At 34.7% G+C, this 15,298-nt stretch overlaps 1 protein-coding gene across 4 annotated transcripts in view; it reads left to right on the top strand.

The window, feature by feature from the left end:
- ATP13A3 (ATPase 13A3) overlaps window positions 1–15,298 on the top strand; it is a 77,315-nt gene that overhangs the window by 24,873 nt on the left and 37,144 nt on the right. For 2 of the 4 annotated variants that reach the window (XM_061166847.1, XM_061166845.1), the window contains exons 6-14: window positions 174–254; window positions 1,411–1,480; window positions 4,190–4,324; window positions 5,007–5,079; window positions 8,178–8,309; window positions 9,422–9,601; window positions 9,743–9,900; window positions 10,595–10,783; window positions 12,314–12,375. In XM_061166847.1, coding sequence (XP_061022830.1) covers window positions 174–254; window positions 1,411–1,480; window positions 4,190–4,324; window positions 5,007–5,079; window positions 8,178–8,309; window positions 9,422–9,601; window positions 9,743–9,900; window positions 10,595–10,783; window positions 12,314–12,375 — 1,080 coding nt within the window. The remainder of the gene's footprint in view (window positions 1–173; window positions 255–1,410; window positions 1,481–4,189; window positions 4,325–5,006; window positions 5,080–8,177; window positions 8,310–9,421; window positions 9,602–9,742; window positions 9,901–10,594; window positions 10,784–12,313; window positions 12,376–15,298) is intronic. The other 2 variants (XM_061166846.1, XM_061166848.1) reach the window with 2 other exon arrangements.

Genomic DNA, 15,298 nt, shown 5'->3' with positions numbered 1-15,298 from the left:
GTTTATCTTAGGAAGTGGATATTTAAAAATTCTCATCCATTGTCTCAACTTTTGTTAGGGTTTTCTATTTGTAAGGAAATCACACTTTAAAATCAGGAATATAGAAAAATGAGGCATTAAGAAATTTGGATATTTTAAACTTTGTTTAAAGTAAAAACTTTGGATTTATTTAGGGGACTGGATGAAGGTGTTTCTTGTACGTCAATTTATGAAAAGCATAGTGCAGGACTGACAAAGGGGATGCATGCCTACAGGTAATCTTTATCCAACTAAAGTTAGATCTATTATCAAAATTCTGAAATAAAGTAGTTTACCCTTTTACCATATAGTTGTAATATTAACAAGTATTTAAATATTATAACATAGTAATTGACAGCTTATTGATATTTTATTTGGGTGAGACTCTCTCAGTTTAAGAATTATAAAAGTGTTGAAGCTGATTTTGAAGTGAATATCCCTGAAAATATACTGTATTTCATCATTTCTAAGGTGCACACTTTCCTACATTTTAACATGTCTAAAAGGAGGGTGTGTCATACAGTGGGTGGAGTGTCACCCTTTACTTGACAGCATTTTAATCTTTCTTGATAGTACATAAAATCATGGAATGTCTTATGATTGATAGCATCTTCGATTTACTGAAATATTGGGAATTGTAAGCATGAGCTCAGATTTACTCAAATGAAAATTTGTAAATTGGGAGACAATATCTTTTTTATAGTGTTATTCTTTGCTAAGGTATAAAAGTATACCAGTGTATTATGTATTGTAAACGCCGTTTTCAGATTAAATTAGGAATTTTCTTGTACTCCTCTAGCATGTTCTTTTAAAGGGTTGCAATATAAATTCATTCATTCAGACTTCTGCTTCATAAAACATGAGAATTAATTTATCATCTAGAGAGTACTATTATAAAGAATTTAAGTGGAAGGTTTTAAGCAACTTTTCTTAAGCATTAAAAAAAGGCACCAAATGTATACTGTTTTGAAATAAACATTTTTAGTGCAGTATTCTTATTGGAAAAATAGTACAGGACACCTCAAATTACTTATATAGTCTCTTGAAAAAATTAATTGCAGTTCAGAATTATTGAGCTGTATTGTGTATATGGGTGGAAAAGAAAATCTTTTGCTGACATGGTTTATTGTAGATGAGTGGGAGAGGTACTTGTCACACAAAAGATAAAATAATAGCAGTGTAGTTATCCAGTATTGACTATGTTGATTTAAATACTGTAGATAGAGAATTTAACTTGTAGAAGACAATTGTTTAGAAAAACGAATGTTTTAAGTTCCAGAATTAAGGAGCAGTTGGTGTTTTGAGCCTTATCTAATGCAATGCCTTCCGTAAATTGCACTGTTAAAATACAGTGTAGTGTAATATTATTATTATTATATTTTCCTGTTATAGAAAATTGCTTTATGGAGTAAATGAAATTGCTGTGAAAGTGCCTTCAGTTTTTAAGCTCCTGGTTAAGGAGGTAAGACAATTGTACCTGTCTTAACATTTGTGATCAATAGGTTTGTCAATTGAAAAGAGCCAGAATTTAAGTAATAAGAAGATAGTCTTGTTTTTTTGTTTCCTAACTTCTCTTTGCTTATTTTTTTTCTTGGAAGGTCAGAAAGCTCTTTCTCCAGTAGATCAGTAATTTGGGGGCATGATTACTTTTTTATTTTGTCTGATTTTTTTGGTTTTCTTGTCTATAGATTTTTTCTTATTCTCAGGAAGTTGTGCATCTAAACCTTGCCCTATTTTGCAGATGTGTACCTCTGTCTCCCCCACCCCCAATTTTAAAAACAGTTTATCATGTTTTCTTCACGTGGTACACTCTTAGGAACTAGGCATCATGCCAGATGTTTGGAGTTAAAAACATAACATGATGAGTGACAGGAATTTGTACTTTAGCCTAGGGGGAATACAGGTCAGTAGTTACTGTAGCGACTTTAGTTTGTAAGAGCCATAGAGGAGGCCTAAGTAAAGGGTTGTGGCATGTAAAGAAAGGGAGTAAGCGGCTTTGCCTAGGAGAGTTAGGCTCTCCCGTTTTCTTTCTGATTTTGGGCTAAAGATCAGAATTAGCTGTACTGGGTCAGTACTTTGAGTAGAAGTTAGATTGCCTTCCATCATTTCTCGAGAGTAGCTGTGTAATTGAGCCTTAGAGCACAGCAACGTGTAACGAGTCGGAATTAGAAAGACTGGCTTGTAACATGACTCCATCTGTAACCAGCTCTGATCATTAGAAGCCCTTCTCCCTGCTGCTCTTGTATTGGTAAAATTGTAGTAAATCCTTTAATGGCCTCATTTGATTTTGAAGTAAAATAGGATTATATATGTGAAAGTGCTTTGAAAAGTACAGAAACATCAATTTTAAGACATTGGAGATTATTAATGAAATTGATAAAATACTATAAAATTTGGGTAGTCAAAGTCCTTTAGCAAGACTCTTTTTTTTTGGGAAGTAAACCTGCCAATTGGTTTTTTATTGGCCAAATCAGATGCAGACATCTTTTAAATTTTTTTAGATTATGAAAGGATGATAACACATTTATAGGAGACTTGGAAAATGCAGAAGAAAGTTACATATAGTTCCACTATACATTACAGTTATTTTTTTAAGTAAATTAAGGTTTTTAATTGGAGTTTCAATATCAAACTCTCAAAAATTAATAGAATAAATAGAAAAGTAGAAGGATGTAGTAGACCTAAAAAGCAGTATGAACCAATTCAATGTAGTAATAATTAAGATTTATATAATTTTCACATAACCACAGGATACAATTTCTATACAAGTTCCCATAGGCTATAAACCAGAAGACACTGGAACATATCCAGGGACATAAAACAAGGGGGAAAAATTTCATGGTCCAAAGGTACTGAAATCACACAGTCTATTCTCTTTACCACTGTGGAATTATGTTAGAAATCAATATCAAAATATACTTGAAAATAACACACATACTTTCAAGTGCTATGTGACATTTACTGTTAGAGATCTTTGACTAAGCCATTAAAAGCCTCAGTAAAGTTAAAAGACTGAAAAAACACAGAAGGTGATTGCAGAGAAGAAAGGATTTAAGTGAGAAATTAATATCAAAGATACTTTAAAGGTCTCATGTATTTGGAAATTGAATGTCCATGTTTAAATGATGGGTGTATGTAAGAAGCCATAACAAGGAAGATTAGAAAATATTTTTAACAGAATAGGAATGAAAAGAGAATTTATCAGAATTTGTTGCATGCAGCTGAAGCTGCTCAATGCAACTAAATATAATATGAAGTCTTGAATAAGGTATGAAAACAAAAGAATGGACAGTAGTGTAAAGTTTTGTGAAATTTGAACAAAATCTGTACTTCTGTTAATACTGTATCACATGTTAATTTCCTGTGTGGGTTTTTATTTTTAGTGTTTCTTCATATTCTTAGAATTGGATTAGAAATTTCAAACCTCATTCAAATTTTTTTTAAAGTCACTAAAATAATAAGTGGGGAAGTGCACACATGCACATGTTTTCATCCACCTAGCCAGCCTATGTTTTTTGGTTGGTGCATTTAATCCATTTATATTTAAGGTAATTATCACTATATGTGATCCTGTCACTAATTGTTTTGGGTTTAATTTTTGTAGATAGTTTCCTTTTCTTGTTTTTAGCAGGACTCCTTGTTTCTTTTTTTTTTTTTTCCATTCAGGTTTTAAGCCTTATTTCCTTAGAGAAAGCAAAGCAGTGTAACTTATCTCATATTTGTCTTCTCTTTGGACTTCAGTGAACCTTTGACTTATAAGTAAATTAGTGTTTCAGGTTCATAATAAGTAAATGTTTGTTCCATTTGGTTAAACATTTTGTACTCTTTTACAGCACAGTAATTATTGAAAGTAAATGTGCTTTTTTGCTAAGGCAAAATGAAGAACAGCTAAATTCACACATTTTAGCTGTTTCTAGCTGAATCTATATATGGGTTTGGTATCAATCTAACTGGATGCTCCCAATTTAAATTAAGCTTATTTAGTCAAATTCTAGTAGTTTAATGATTGTTTTCTAAAAAGGTAGTATCTTGCTCTACTTTTTGGGTAGTTAGTTACATGTTGCCCTAGGGTACTATACAGCTTATCCTGTTAATATCTTGTTAGTTATTTCTTAAATCTGTATGGTTTTAAATATCTCATTCAATTTGACTTAAAAATTTTGTTTTTTAGGTTCTCAACCCATTTTACATTTTCCAGTTGTTCAGTGTTATACTCTGGAGCACAGATGAATATTATTACTATGCTATAACCATTGTGATTATGTCTGTAGTATCAATTATAAGCTCCCTGTATGCCATTAGAAAGGTGAGTCCAATTTATTATGGTTTTCACAACTGTATTTGTACTTTATAATAACACATAAGGTGTGCAGAATGATATTTGGCATAAAGCATGTTCTTGTTACAGTTTTTCTTTTAGTTATGTGAATATGTACTCCTTTGCCCTCTTTTTGAGGTAGAGGAACACAGATGCTTTTTAAAGTCAGAGTATCACGTGATTGCTTTGGGGCTGTAGGGGTCTCTAGTTGCTTATCTTAGACTGGAATACTGGAGGGCTGAATCTCCTGTTTTTAGGGCTGTCTTGTTAAAGTGTTTCTTATTTTGTTTGGGGCTGAAACATTGAATGATCTTTGAATCTTTTGGTATTGACTTTTTTAAAGGTAGAGTAATATGTGTTTATTATATTAGCTTGTGTGCTAAGTCACTTCAGTCACGTCTGACTCTTTGCGCCCCATGGACTGTAGCCCACCAGACTCCTGTCCATGGGATCCTCTAGGCAAAAATACTGGAGTGGGTTGCCATTTCCTCCTCCAGGAGATGTTCCCAACCCAGGGATCGAACCCAAGTCATGCATCTCCTGCATTGCAGGTGGATTCTTTACCACTAGCGCTATATTAGCTTATCTTATTTTATATTACCCTTGCTTTCTAATAGATTGAAGACAGAGTTTCTATTAATGAGTTCAAAATTTTTTTCCTCTCATTCAGCAATATATTATGTTACATGACATGGTGGCGGCTCATAGTACTGTGAGAGTTTCAGTTTGCAGAGTAAATGAAGGTAAGTACTTCATTTTACTCTTAGGAAAGTAAATAGAAAAAGATATCCACTATGCACTAATGTGTGAAGCAAGCCCAATATATTATGCATATACATACAGTTCCATAAGAAACAAAAATGTATGTTTGGATTTATAGTCATGTCTCTGTATCAAGTTCATTCATTTATGTGAAATTGTATTTTTCTTTTTCTGTAATGTGACAGGCACTATACTGGGCTCTCAGGATGGACATAGTCCTTGCCATCATTGAACTTCAGTCTAGTTGGAAAGACAGATGATAAACAGAACAATGAAGTGTGATAAATGATAGGGAGAGTTCAGGGAACTTAGATATTAGAGCTCATTTACTATAGGTGTCACGGATGGCTTCTTTGAACAGGTATATTTTAAGTGATTGAACTAGCCAGATAAAGTATAGGTGAGAAAGTGATAAGGCAGTGGTGAGAGAGGGAGATAAGAGGATTCTAGTGCCCAAAGGCCTGGAAATTAGAGAGTTTGTTCATTGTAATAACTGAAAGAAATTCAGTGTGGCAGATGCAGCAGTTAGAGGGTAGATAGTCTTTTAAGGCTTGTGAAGGAATTTGGACTCTCCCAAAAGGCAGTGGAAAGACATTGAAGGGTTTTAAGTAGGAGAGTGATATGATCCTATTACTTCATGGCAAATTGGTGGGGAAACAGTGGCTGACTTTATTTTTTTGGGCTCCACAATCACTGCAGATGGTGATTGCAGCCTTGAAATTAAAAGACGCTTACTCCTTGGAAGGAAAGTTATGACCAACCTAGACAGCATATTAAAAAGCAGAGCCATTACTTTGTCAACAAAGGTCCGTCTAGTCAAGGCTATGGTTTTTCCAGTAGTCATGTATGGATGTGAGAGTTGGACTATAAAGAAAGCTGAGTGCCAAAGAATTGATGCTTTTGAACTGTGGTGTTGGAGAAGACTCTTGAGAGTTCCTTGGACAGCAAGGAGATCCAACCAGTCCATCCTAAAAGAGATCAGTCCTGGGTGTTCATTGGAAGGACTGATGTTGAAGCTGAAACTCCAGTATTTTGGCCACCTGATGCGAAGAGTTGACTCATTTGAAAAGACCCTGATGTTGGGAAAGATTGAAGGCAGGAGGAGAAGGGGACGACAGAAGATGAGATGGTTAGATGGCATCACCGACTCAATGGACATGAGTTTGGGTGAACTCCGAGAGTTGGTGATGGACAGGGAGACCTGGCGTGCCTTCAGTTCATGGGGTCGCAAAGAGTCAGACACGACTGAGCAACTGAACTGATATGATCGTAGTTGCCTATTTGAAAAAATCCTTCCGATTGCCATGTTCAAACTTATTTAGAAGGAAGTAATATTGAAGGCATGAAATGAATCAGGGTGAAGGTTGTGGAGATGGAGGGTGGAGAGATGGCTTTGAAAGATACTTAAATGTGGGCACTGAACAAGATTTGCTGATAGAGTGGTGTCAGGCTGGCGGGGGATGGATGTTGGTGTCATTAAATTAAAATATACCTGTTCTCCTCCACTGGAGGAGAAGCAGAATTGTAGGGAAGGATAACATTTTGGACACATGGGTTTGTCCTGTGATATATGGAAGAGGTTAAGGATACAGGGGAGGCAGCTCAGCATCATAGGTCTTGGAAACAGCAGCCTCTGATTTATCAGGAAAACCAAATCAGCCTGCATTCTCTTCGACTCGGTATCCCACATCCAAGTGTGAACCGAAGTTGACCTAGCAGGTTGTTTTCTTCCTTGTGCTTCTTGGTCACTTGCTACTTTAGCTGATTATATCGCCTTTCCTAGTTGCAGTCTTAAGATGTGTGGTTTATTGATGCTCCTTCCCTTCCCGCACTGCCACTACCAAAGATGCTGGGCATCTCTCAGTGTATTTCTTCCTTACCCCCTCAGTAGTCCAACAGATCATTGATACTTAGTTTCCCCGTATACCTAAGGGTTAGAATTTCAAGTGGCATGAGGGCATTGAGTCAAGTTTATATTTTTTTTTCCGTTTTTTTTTTTTTTTTCATTTATTTTTATTAGTTGGAGGCTAATTACAATACTGTAGTGGTTTTTGTCATACATTGACATGAATCAGCCATGGATTTACATGTGTTCCCCATCCCAATCTCCGCTCCCACCTCCCTCCCCGTGAGTCAAGTTTTTAAAATAAAGGATTATATTAAGAAATGAAGATTATTATACTTACTACATGCTAAATAACTTTAGAATTCTTTGCTTTTAGCTTAGTAAACTACTTCTACTTTTTTTTTTTTAAAGAAACAAAAGAATATTTGTCCTAAGGGCCAACATCACAAACAGTAGTTTTCTTCTCACCCATCTTTGCTTAGAAACTAGTGTAAGTCTCGTTTAAGCATAGTTTAATAAAATCTAGGGGTAGAGGAAGAAAGAATGCCCAAATATAAGGCCACCTTTTACTTAAGAAGATCTTGAAAGAAGTGTTTGACTAACTTGAATATAATACATAAATTTCTAAGGAAGTAATGAACTAGATATGATAAGTTTTATTTTATACATTTATTTGAAATAATGTCTAAGATACTTTGGAACTGTTTTAGGAATACTGAGAAGACAGTGAAACAATATGGATTATAAATAGTAGTCATAAGGAAAAGAATCCTGTTAGAAAGTGCTAAAATTTCAGTGCTTTTCTCTGTTTCCGGGGGATTATAGAAGTCTGAGGTTATGTACAAATTGCAGGGGAGTGTCCTGGGTGGACTTACTGCCTGTTTAGCTCACAGGGCTGATAGCTAAGACTGACCATCCACTGTTGAAATGAGTGTTGAAATCCACCCATCTGTTAGCTTAGAGGGGACTTGGCATTAACTGTGTGCACTTGGTGTACTATCCAGGGACAAACTAGCTGACACATTATAGACACTGTGCTCTGTTAGTTTAAGGAACAATAATTTTGTCAGAACTCTTCATCTATTGGGATTTTCTTATTTAACTCCATTATATTTTTAATGTCTTACTGAGATCAGGTAACCTTTGGATAGATCTTTAGCTTGTTGTATTTTTATTACAAGTTAAAGAATACTCTTTCCAGACCTGTCTTTCTTTTTCTTTCCTTAAATTCAGAAATAGAAGAGATCTTTTCTACAGACCTTGTGCCGGGAGATGTCATGGTCATTCCATTAAATGGGACAGTCATGCCTTGTGATGCAGTGCTTATTAACGGTACTTGCATTGTAAATGAAAGCATGTTAACAGGTAAACTAAATTAAATGAGTAAAAGTCAGCTGAGTTGCTTATAATGATAGGACTAAGTAGTTACTGATTAAGCTTGTATCAGTATTAACTATGCAGTTTGTATCCTTTATTCACAAACATCATGTGATAGATATTGAAGTTTTTTTTTTTTTTTTGAGGGAACCAAATCCTGCATTATACTCAGCTGTAATACTGAAGTATAATGCTGGTGCTAACATCTCTTGTCCAGCTTCTGTTCATTCTTCTGACAGGAGGAAATGCTTTATAGAAGGGACTCGGAAAAAAGATCTTTCCCCACAGCATATTTACTGCTGTTCACTTTGATGTACAAAATGTAGGAATAAAAGAGTTGATATTTTTATTAAATTGGGGAGAAATAGACTGCAAAATAACTTCCCTTTGGAAATTCAGAATCTAGAGGTAGAGCTTTATTTCTTTTTATCATATGACTTTTTTAAGTGTCATAGTCAATCTGGCAAGAAAGTGATTCTTATATAATACATTTTTGAACTATTAAGAGTCTGTCTTAAAACACACTCATGCACATAAACATCCCTGCACACCTGTTGCCCTTGACACAAGAAGTGTGGATGCTACAGAGCATAACATTGTAGCAGTAAAATAATTTGTCTGTTTGTTACTGTTAGAGGATTACCATACTCCTCTTTTCTCAGATGTCTGTTCTCTTCTTGCCTGTGTGTGTGTGCTGGGGGGTTGTTGGGAGGTGAGGGTGGTTAGGAGTGGATCTTCACATATTGTGTGTTCTTGGGGTTGCAGAGTGCTTCCCAGGTTAGTTCTCAGGGGTACCAGAACAGGTGCTGTGGTGAGGGCAACAACCTTGTCTTCTTAAGAAACGTGATGTAATTATTTCCAAGTGATTACCTTTGAGTCACAGATGACTTTCGAGAATTACTGTGGAAGACAAGATTTGCTGTTTCTGGGTAAGGAAATTGGAAGATAAAAGGCTGATTGATTAAGCTGTGTTATTCACATTTGAGAACTTTTAATAACTGTTGTTAACAGTTATTAACTCAAGTTATAAACACACCACTCAAAATTTGTGTGTTTGATACTGATTTCTATGCTTTAATTTATGAATTTTTTTTTTAAAGGAGAAAGTGTTCCAGTGACAAAAACTAATTTGCCAAATCCTTCAGTGGACATGAAAGGAACGAGAGATGAATTATATAGTCCAGAAACACATAGACGACACACTTTGTTTTGTGGGACAACAGTTATTCAGACTCGTTTCTACGCTGGAGAACTTGTCAAAGCCATAGTAGTTAGAACAGGTAGAAAATACTTAATCTTTTCTTGCATGGTTTAGCACATTTGATGCTTATTGCATGTTTAAAGAGAGATTCTATTTTGAGAGATAATTATCATTTTCTGATAGAGAATCATTTTCTTCTTTATTTTTTTTTTTAAAAAAGGATTTAGTACTTCCAAAGGACAGCTTGTTCGCTCCATATTGTATCCCAAACCAACTGATTTTAAACTCTACAGAGATGCCTACTTATTTCTACTGTGTCTAGTGGCTGTGGCTGCAATTGGGTTTATCTACACTATTATCAATAACATTTTAAATGAGGTATGTACGTGGGAAACCTTTAATAGAGTTTGATTTTTAATTATCACATGTGGCTATTGAGGATTTGAGATGTGTCTAGCGAGACTGGAAAATTGAAATTTTAATTTAAATTAATTTAACTTAGAGCCATATGAGACTTGTAGCTATTATGTTAGAAAATACAGATGTAGAAAATATATCACCATTATAGCAGAAAGTTTTTACCAGGTTTAGATGGTCTTTTATTTGCTTTCTTGTGACTTATAAAAGGGAGGAGTGATCACATACTCACCAAAAGTTTTATTCTTTTTTCTTTTTTTAACCTCTGGTATATACAGCATTAAAATTATTTGTGATTACTGAATTGAAAATATTTCTAAGGCACCTTGTCAGATTTCTTTTTTCTATTCCTTGTAGAGACTCTGATAGTAGTAAGAGTCAATATCTAATAATGTTGTTTACTTTAAAGTATGTAGTGTATGAAGTATATGAGGCTATTAAAGTAGGAATTTTTTTAAAAAATAGCTCTCATTTCACAGCCCACTGACAATTCATTGAGCTTTCTATTTTGCAGCATCTCTAAAAGGGAAAAAAATTGTTTATAATTAATAGGTGAATATATATGTGCTTTATATATAAAGCTAAAGAAATACTCATTGGATTAATAAATATTTAATATTGGGGGGCCTGATATTTATTTTTATGTTAACCGTAGGTTGAAGTTGCAGATATAATTATCGAGTCTCTTGATATCATTACAATTACTGTGCCGCCTGCACTTCCTGCTGCAATGACCGCTGGCATTGTGTATGCCCAAAGAAGACTGAAGAAAGTGGGTATTTTCTGTATCAGTCCCCAAAGGATCAACATCTGTGGACAACTGAATCTTATTTGCTTTGACAAGGTTGGTTCAGTTTCATAATCATTCTCAAAGGTCACTTTGTAGTTTTGTAAACCTAAAGTATTTAGATTAATGGTTTCTGTGTTCTTTATCAACTAATTTGCACACATTTGAAAAGAAATGTTTTTCTAATTTTCCTTTTTAAACACTTATTTGGCATCTGTATCATTTTTATATTATTTTTTCAATTTTTATTACTTTGGATATTGCTTATTTGCCCAAATCTGCAATTGACCAGTCCTTCTAGAATTATACCTTGTAGTTAGTAGTTAAATTTATTTGCTGTTTCATGTTTTTAACAGAATAGACTTCATACAGATATGTTTCCTGGAATGTTACTGCTCTGAAGTATATACATTTAGTGTTTGCTCTATGATTTTATTGAATGTGTTATAAAATTACAAAGGACACTGATTATATAATTTCATGTGAAAAGGACAGATTTTTTTACTTGTTTGAAATACAGAGGGTTCTCCTTTCCTCATGTGGGATCAGTTTTTCTGAAAGTTCAGAGAACTAAATCTTGACCAGGTTCTTCTGGGTAACTGATAGGATACACATTTGATTTTTGTGTGTCCTCTTTATTATTAAGAAAAAAAAGTGAGGTGTATTTTATTAAGAAAAAAAGAAGGTTGTAACTTAATGACTGTTTCATATTAAATTAATCTGTTCAGAAAATTTTATCTATGTTTGAGCTTTTTTGGAAATGTTTGAAAAGTTTTTAAGCAGACCCAGAAGTGGAAAAAAAGATGCAAGTGAAATAAACCCTCATTTACCCATTATCCTACTTAAACAGTTAACCAGCATTTTGTCAGTCTTACTTTATTGTCCCCTCATTTTGAAGGTGGCAGCATCAGACATTATATTACTTTATCCATATACTTCAGTATGTAGCTCTAGAAGATAAAATAATGTTTTAAAAACACATTACCACAATACCGTTATCACTGCTTACTACTACACTTACCAGAATTAACAGCCTCTGTATTACCTAATATCCAGTACATATTCAGGTTTCCCTGCTTTACAGTCTGTTTTCAATTGTAATCCAAATACAGATTGCAATGATTGCAGTTAATCGGTAACCATTGTTTTTCTTGCCTTTCTTTTCCAGTCATCTTATTGGAGAACCCAGCTTATTTATTTCCTGAATTTGGCTGGTTACACTTCTTGATGTCATTTAACTTTGTTCTTCTTCCCTATTTTGGCCCCATATGCCCTAATCTCTCCCTCCTGTGTTGGCATCCATTGTGATAGGTTGAGTGGCACATTGTTCCACTGTTTAATAACACAAGCACATAAGTATACATTTCTACACATATCTCCCCCAACCCCACCCACATAGAGGAACTGTACCAAGGGAGTGTTCTACACCCTTTTCCTCAATTTTGTCTTGAAAGTTATTTTCTGTTAGCACACACACAGAGATCTTACTCATCTCCTTCCCCCTTTTATATCTGTATAGCACTCTATTTTGTAGACATAGCATAGTTTTTCATGATTTTGTAAATGTGTGTGTTTTTTTTTTTAAAGACTGGAACCCTTACTGAAGATGGTTTAGATCTTTGGGGGATTCAGCGAGTGGAAAATGCACGGTAATTATCAGCTAGATTTGACCATTTGTTGTTGTTGTTCAGTCGCTCAGTCACGTCTGACTTTTTTTGACCCCGTGAACTGCAGCATACCAGGCTCCCCTGTCCTTCACTGTCTCCCAGTTTGCTTAAACTCATGTGCATTGAGTTAATGATGCCATCCAACCATTTTGTCTTCTGTTGTCCCCCTTTCCCCCTCCCTTCAATCTTTCCCAGCATCAGGGTCTTTTATTAGTTTATTTTTAATAAATATATTAATATATGAACATTCAGACATATAGAAAGTAATACGACAGATAACTCTGTACCCACTACAGAGATTAAACGTTGACATTTTGCCGTATTTGTTACAGATCTCTGAAGCAAAAAGATTTAAAACATTACAGATACTGCTGAAGTCTTATCCTATCCCTTTGTCTATCCTTGCCATTGTTCTGAAGTTGTGTTTTTATCCTCTCATGTTTTTATAGTTTACTTCCTGTATATCTACCCATAAACAAGATCTGTCCATGAGTATATATGACTGATATGTACTGTATGTGTTTTTGCCACCTTTTGGCCTTATAACATGTTTCCAAGATTCATTCATGTTGATCTGTATAGATCCACCTTATTAATCTTAACTATTTTTTAGTATGCCATTGTGTGACTAAACCATAATATTTGTTCTTCAGCCAGAGGGCAGTTTCAATTTTTCTCTATTTTTTCTTCCACACTCATAAACAGTGTTGCAATTAAAATTCTTAGTGTTACAACTCCTGTGAGTATGTCGTTGAGTTTGAGTAAACCAGTTTTTTCACAGTTTCAATACTGGATCATACAGCACATGCATGGCCACAGCTCTAGTAGGTACTGTCTGCTTACTCTCGAAGTGATGGTGCAAACTCACTCTCCCTCAGTGTATGGGTGATCCTATTGCCCTGCATCCTTGCCAAACTTGGTATTGCCAGACTTCTAATTTTCCCAAATGAATAGCTATGAAATATTATTTCATTGTGGCTTTGTTCGGAGTTTCTTCATTACTTATAAAGCTGAACATTTTTTCAAATTTTTGGAAGGAGGATTATTTGGCATTCTGTGCATTGTCAGTTTATATCCTGTTTTTTTTTTTTTTAATGGTGGTGTTTGTGTTTATCTTATTCATTTGTTAGAAGTCCTTTGTATTTTCTGGGTGATAATTTTTTTCAGTACTATGCGTTACGAAAATATTTCTCCAGTCTCTGTTTTATATTTTTTTACTTTGTTATTGCTATCTTTTGATGCTTAGAAGTTTTACTACTATAGTTGTGTTTTTGCTTTTTTTTTCCCCCTCTCTTGAAAGTATAGGATTTTGGTTTATACAGTTTGAGAGACTGTTGTTTGGTTCATGTAATGTCAGAGTTGGCACATCTTGGTAAATAGCATATCACATTGTGAACTTACTTATCCCTAATGATGCCTGTTGCTTTTTAATTCTGTTTCATCGAATATTTGTGTGCTTACATACCAGCTTGCTCTTGCCTAATATATGCCTATGTATCTTTTTTCCATCTCTTTTCACTCTTTCTCTGCCATTGTGTTCACATTTATTGTGATTTCAGATATATTTGAAATTATTTCTACCACCGACTCTCTTACCCCAGTTCCCACACACAGGTTTCATATTTCTCTCATTTTTCAGAATTTATACATCCTAATCTTTATTACTTGTCTGTAAGTTACTAATATTCATATTTAGAGTCTAAAGTCTATGAATGTCTTTTTTTTTTTTTTAAGATTTTATTGCTTCTGTTCTAAGTTTTGGTTTTTTGGCCGCAAAGCATGTTGGCTCTTAGGTTCCTGAACAGGGGTTGAACCTGCACCTCCTGCATTGAAAAGTGAAATCTTAACCCTGGACCGCCAGGGAAGACCCTATGGGTGTCTTTATTAGTTTCTAACTCCATAAAACCTACGGACTGTAGACTACTTTTACTTTTACCTCCCTTTTTGTATGCACTTGTTGTATAGCATTTTATGATTTTGGTTTCATATGCAGTCTACATGCTAAGATGTACCCAGATTAATGGATGGGTTTGGTAACCATTGCTTCTTATATCCCATTCCTGTGGATTAAATTGCCATATTCATAGATATCTTAGTCTTCTTTAGTAATTTTTTTTTCTCCTTTGTTGTTTAAAAAATACTTCTTTATGCTTGATTTCTGCAGTTTCACCACGATCTTTTGTTTGTGTGGGACTAATTTTGCTTCTTGATTCCAAAGATTCATTCTTTTCATAAATTCTGGAAAGTATGCAGCTTCTTTTTATTCCCATTGTGGCTTTCCTCCCATTCTTTCTCTCCATCTGGGAATCCTAACCATATCCTGGATAATAAATTTCATTTGTTTTTTTTCAAATCTGGCTCTCTCCTTTCCCCACCATGGTGTCTTGTTCTTTTTCAAAGTCTATAATTTTAAAATGCCTTTGCATTCTTTCAGATCGCCATTCTATTATCTCCTGTTTATGGGATTCTAATTCTGTCTTTGTTGTGTCTGTTGAGTCATGAGAATTATTTCCTGGTTCATTTTTAAATTATGGATTCATCCTTAGTGGAATATTTTGGTGAGACTCCTTTGTAGCTGTGTTGTGGGAGTGCCTCTCCAGAGAGTTTTGATCTTTCTTGGCCAAAAGTAGTGTCAGTGGTGCCAGGCAAACTTTAATGTTACTTTTATAACTTAGGGATTTCTGGACTGGACAGGAACATATGTATTCAAACCCAGATCCCATCCTGAGTAGCTTAATGGTTCAGACTTCAGGCCCTGACACCAGACCTCTTGTGTTTGAACCCTTGCTTTGGCACCTGTATACTGAGGCTTGGCAAGTCCCTTAAACCCTTCTGCTTCAGTTTCCTCATCTATAAAATGGTGATAATAAAACACCTTTTGGTGGTATAGGATGAGATGAGGCAA

This window comes from Dama dama, chromosome 19, assembly GCF_033118175.1.
Source record: "Dama dama isolate Ldn47 chromosome 19, ASM3311817v1, whole genome shotgun sequence".
NCBI classification, from domain to species: Eukaryota; Metazoa; Chordata; class Mammalia; order Artiodactyla; family Cervidae; genus Dama; species Dama dama.
This window is presented reverse-complemented; position numbering and strand designations above follow the sequence as displayed.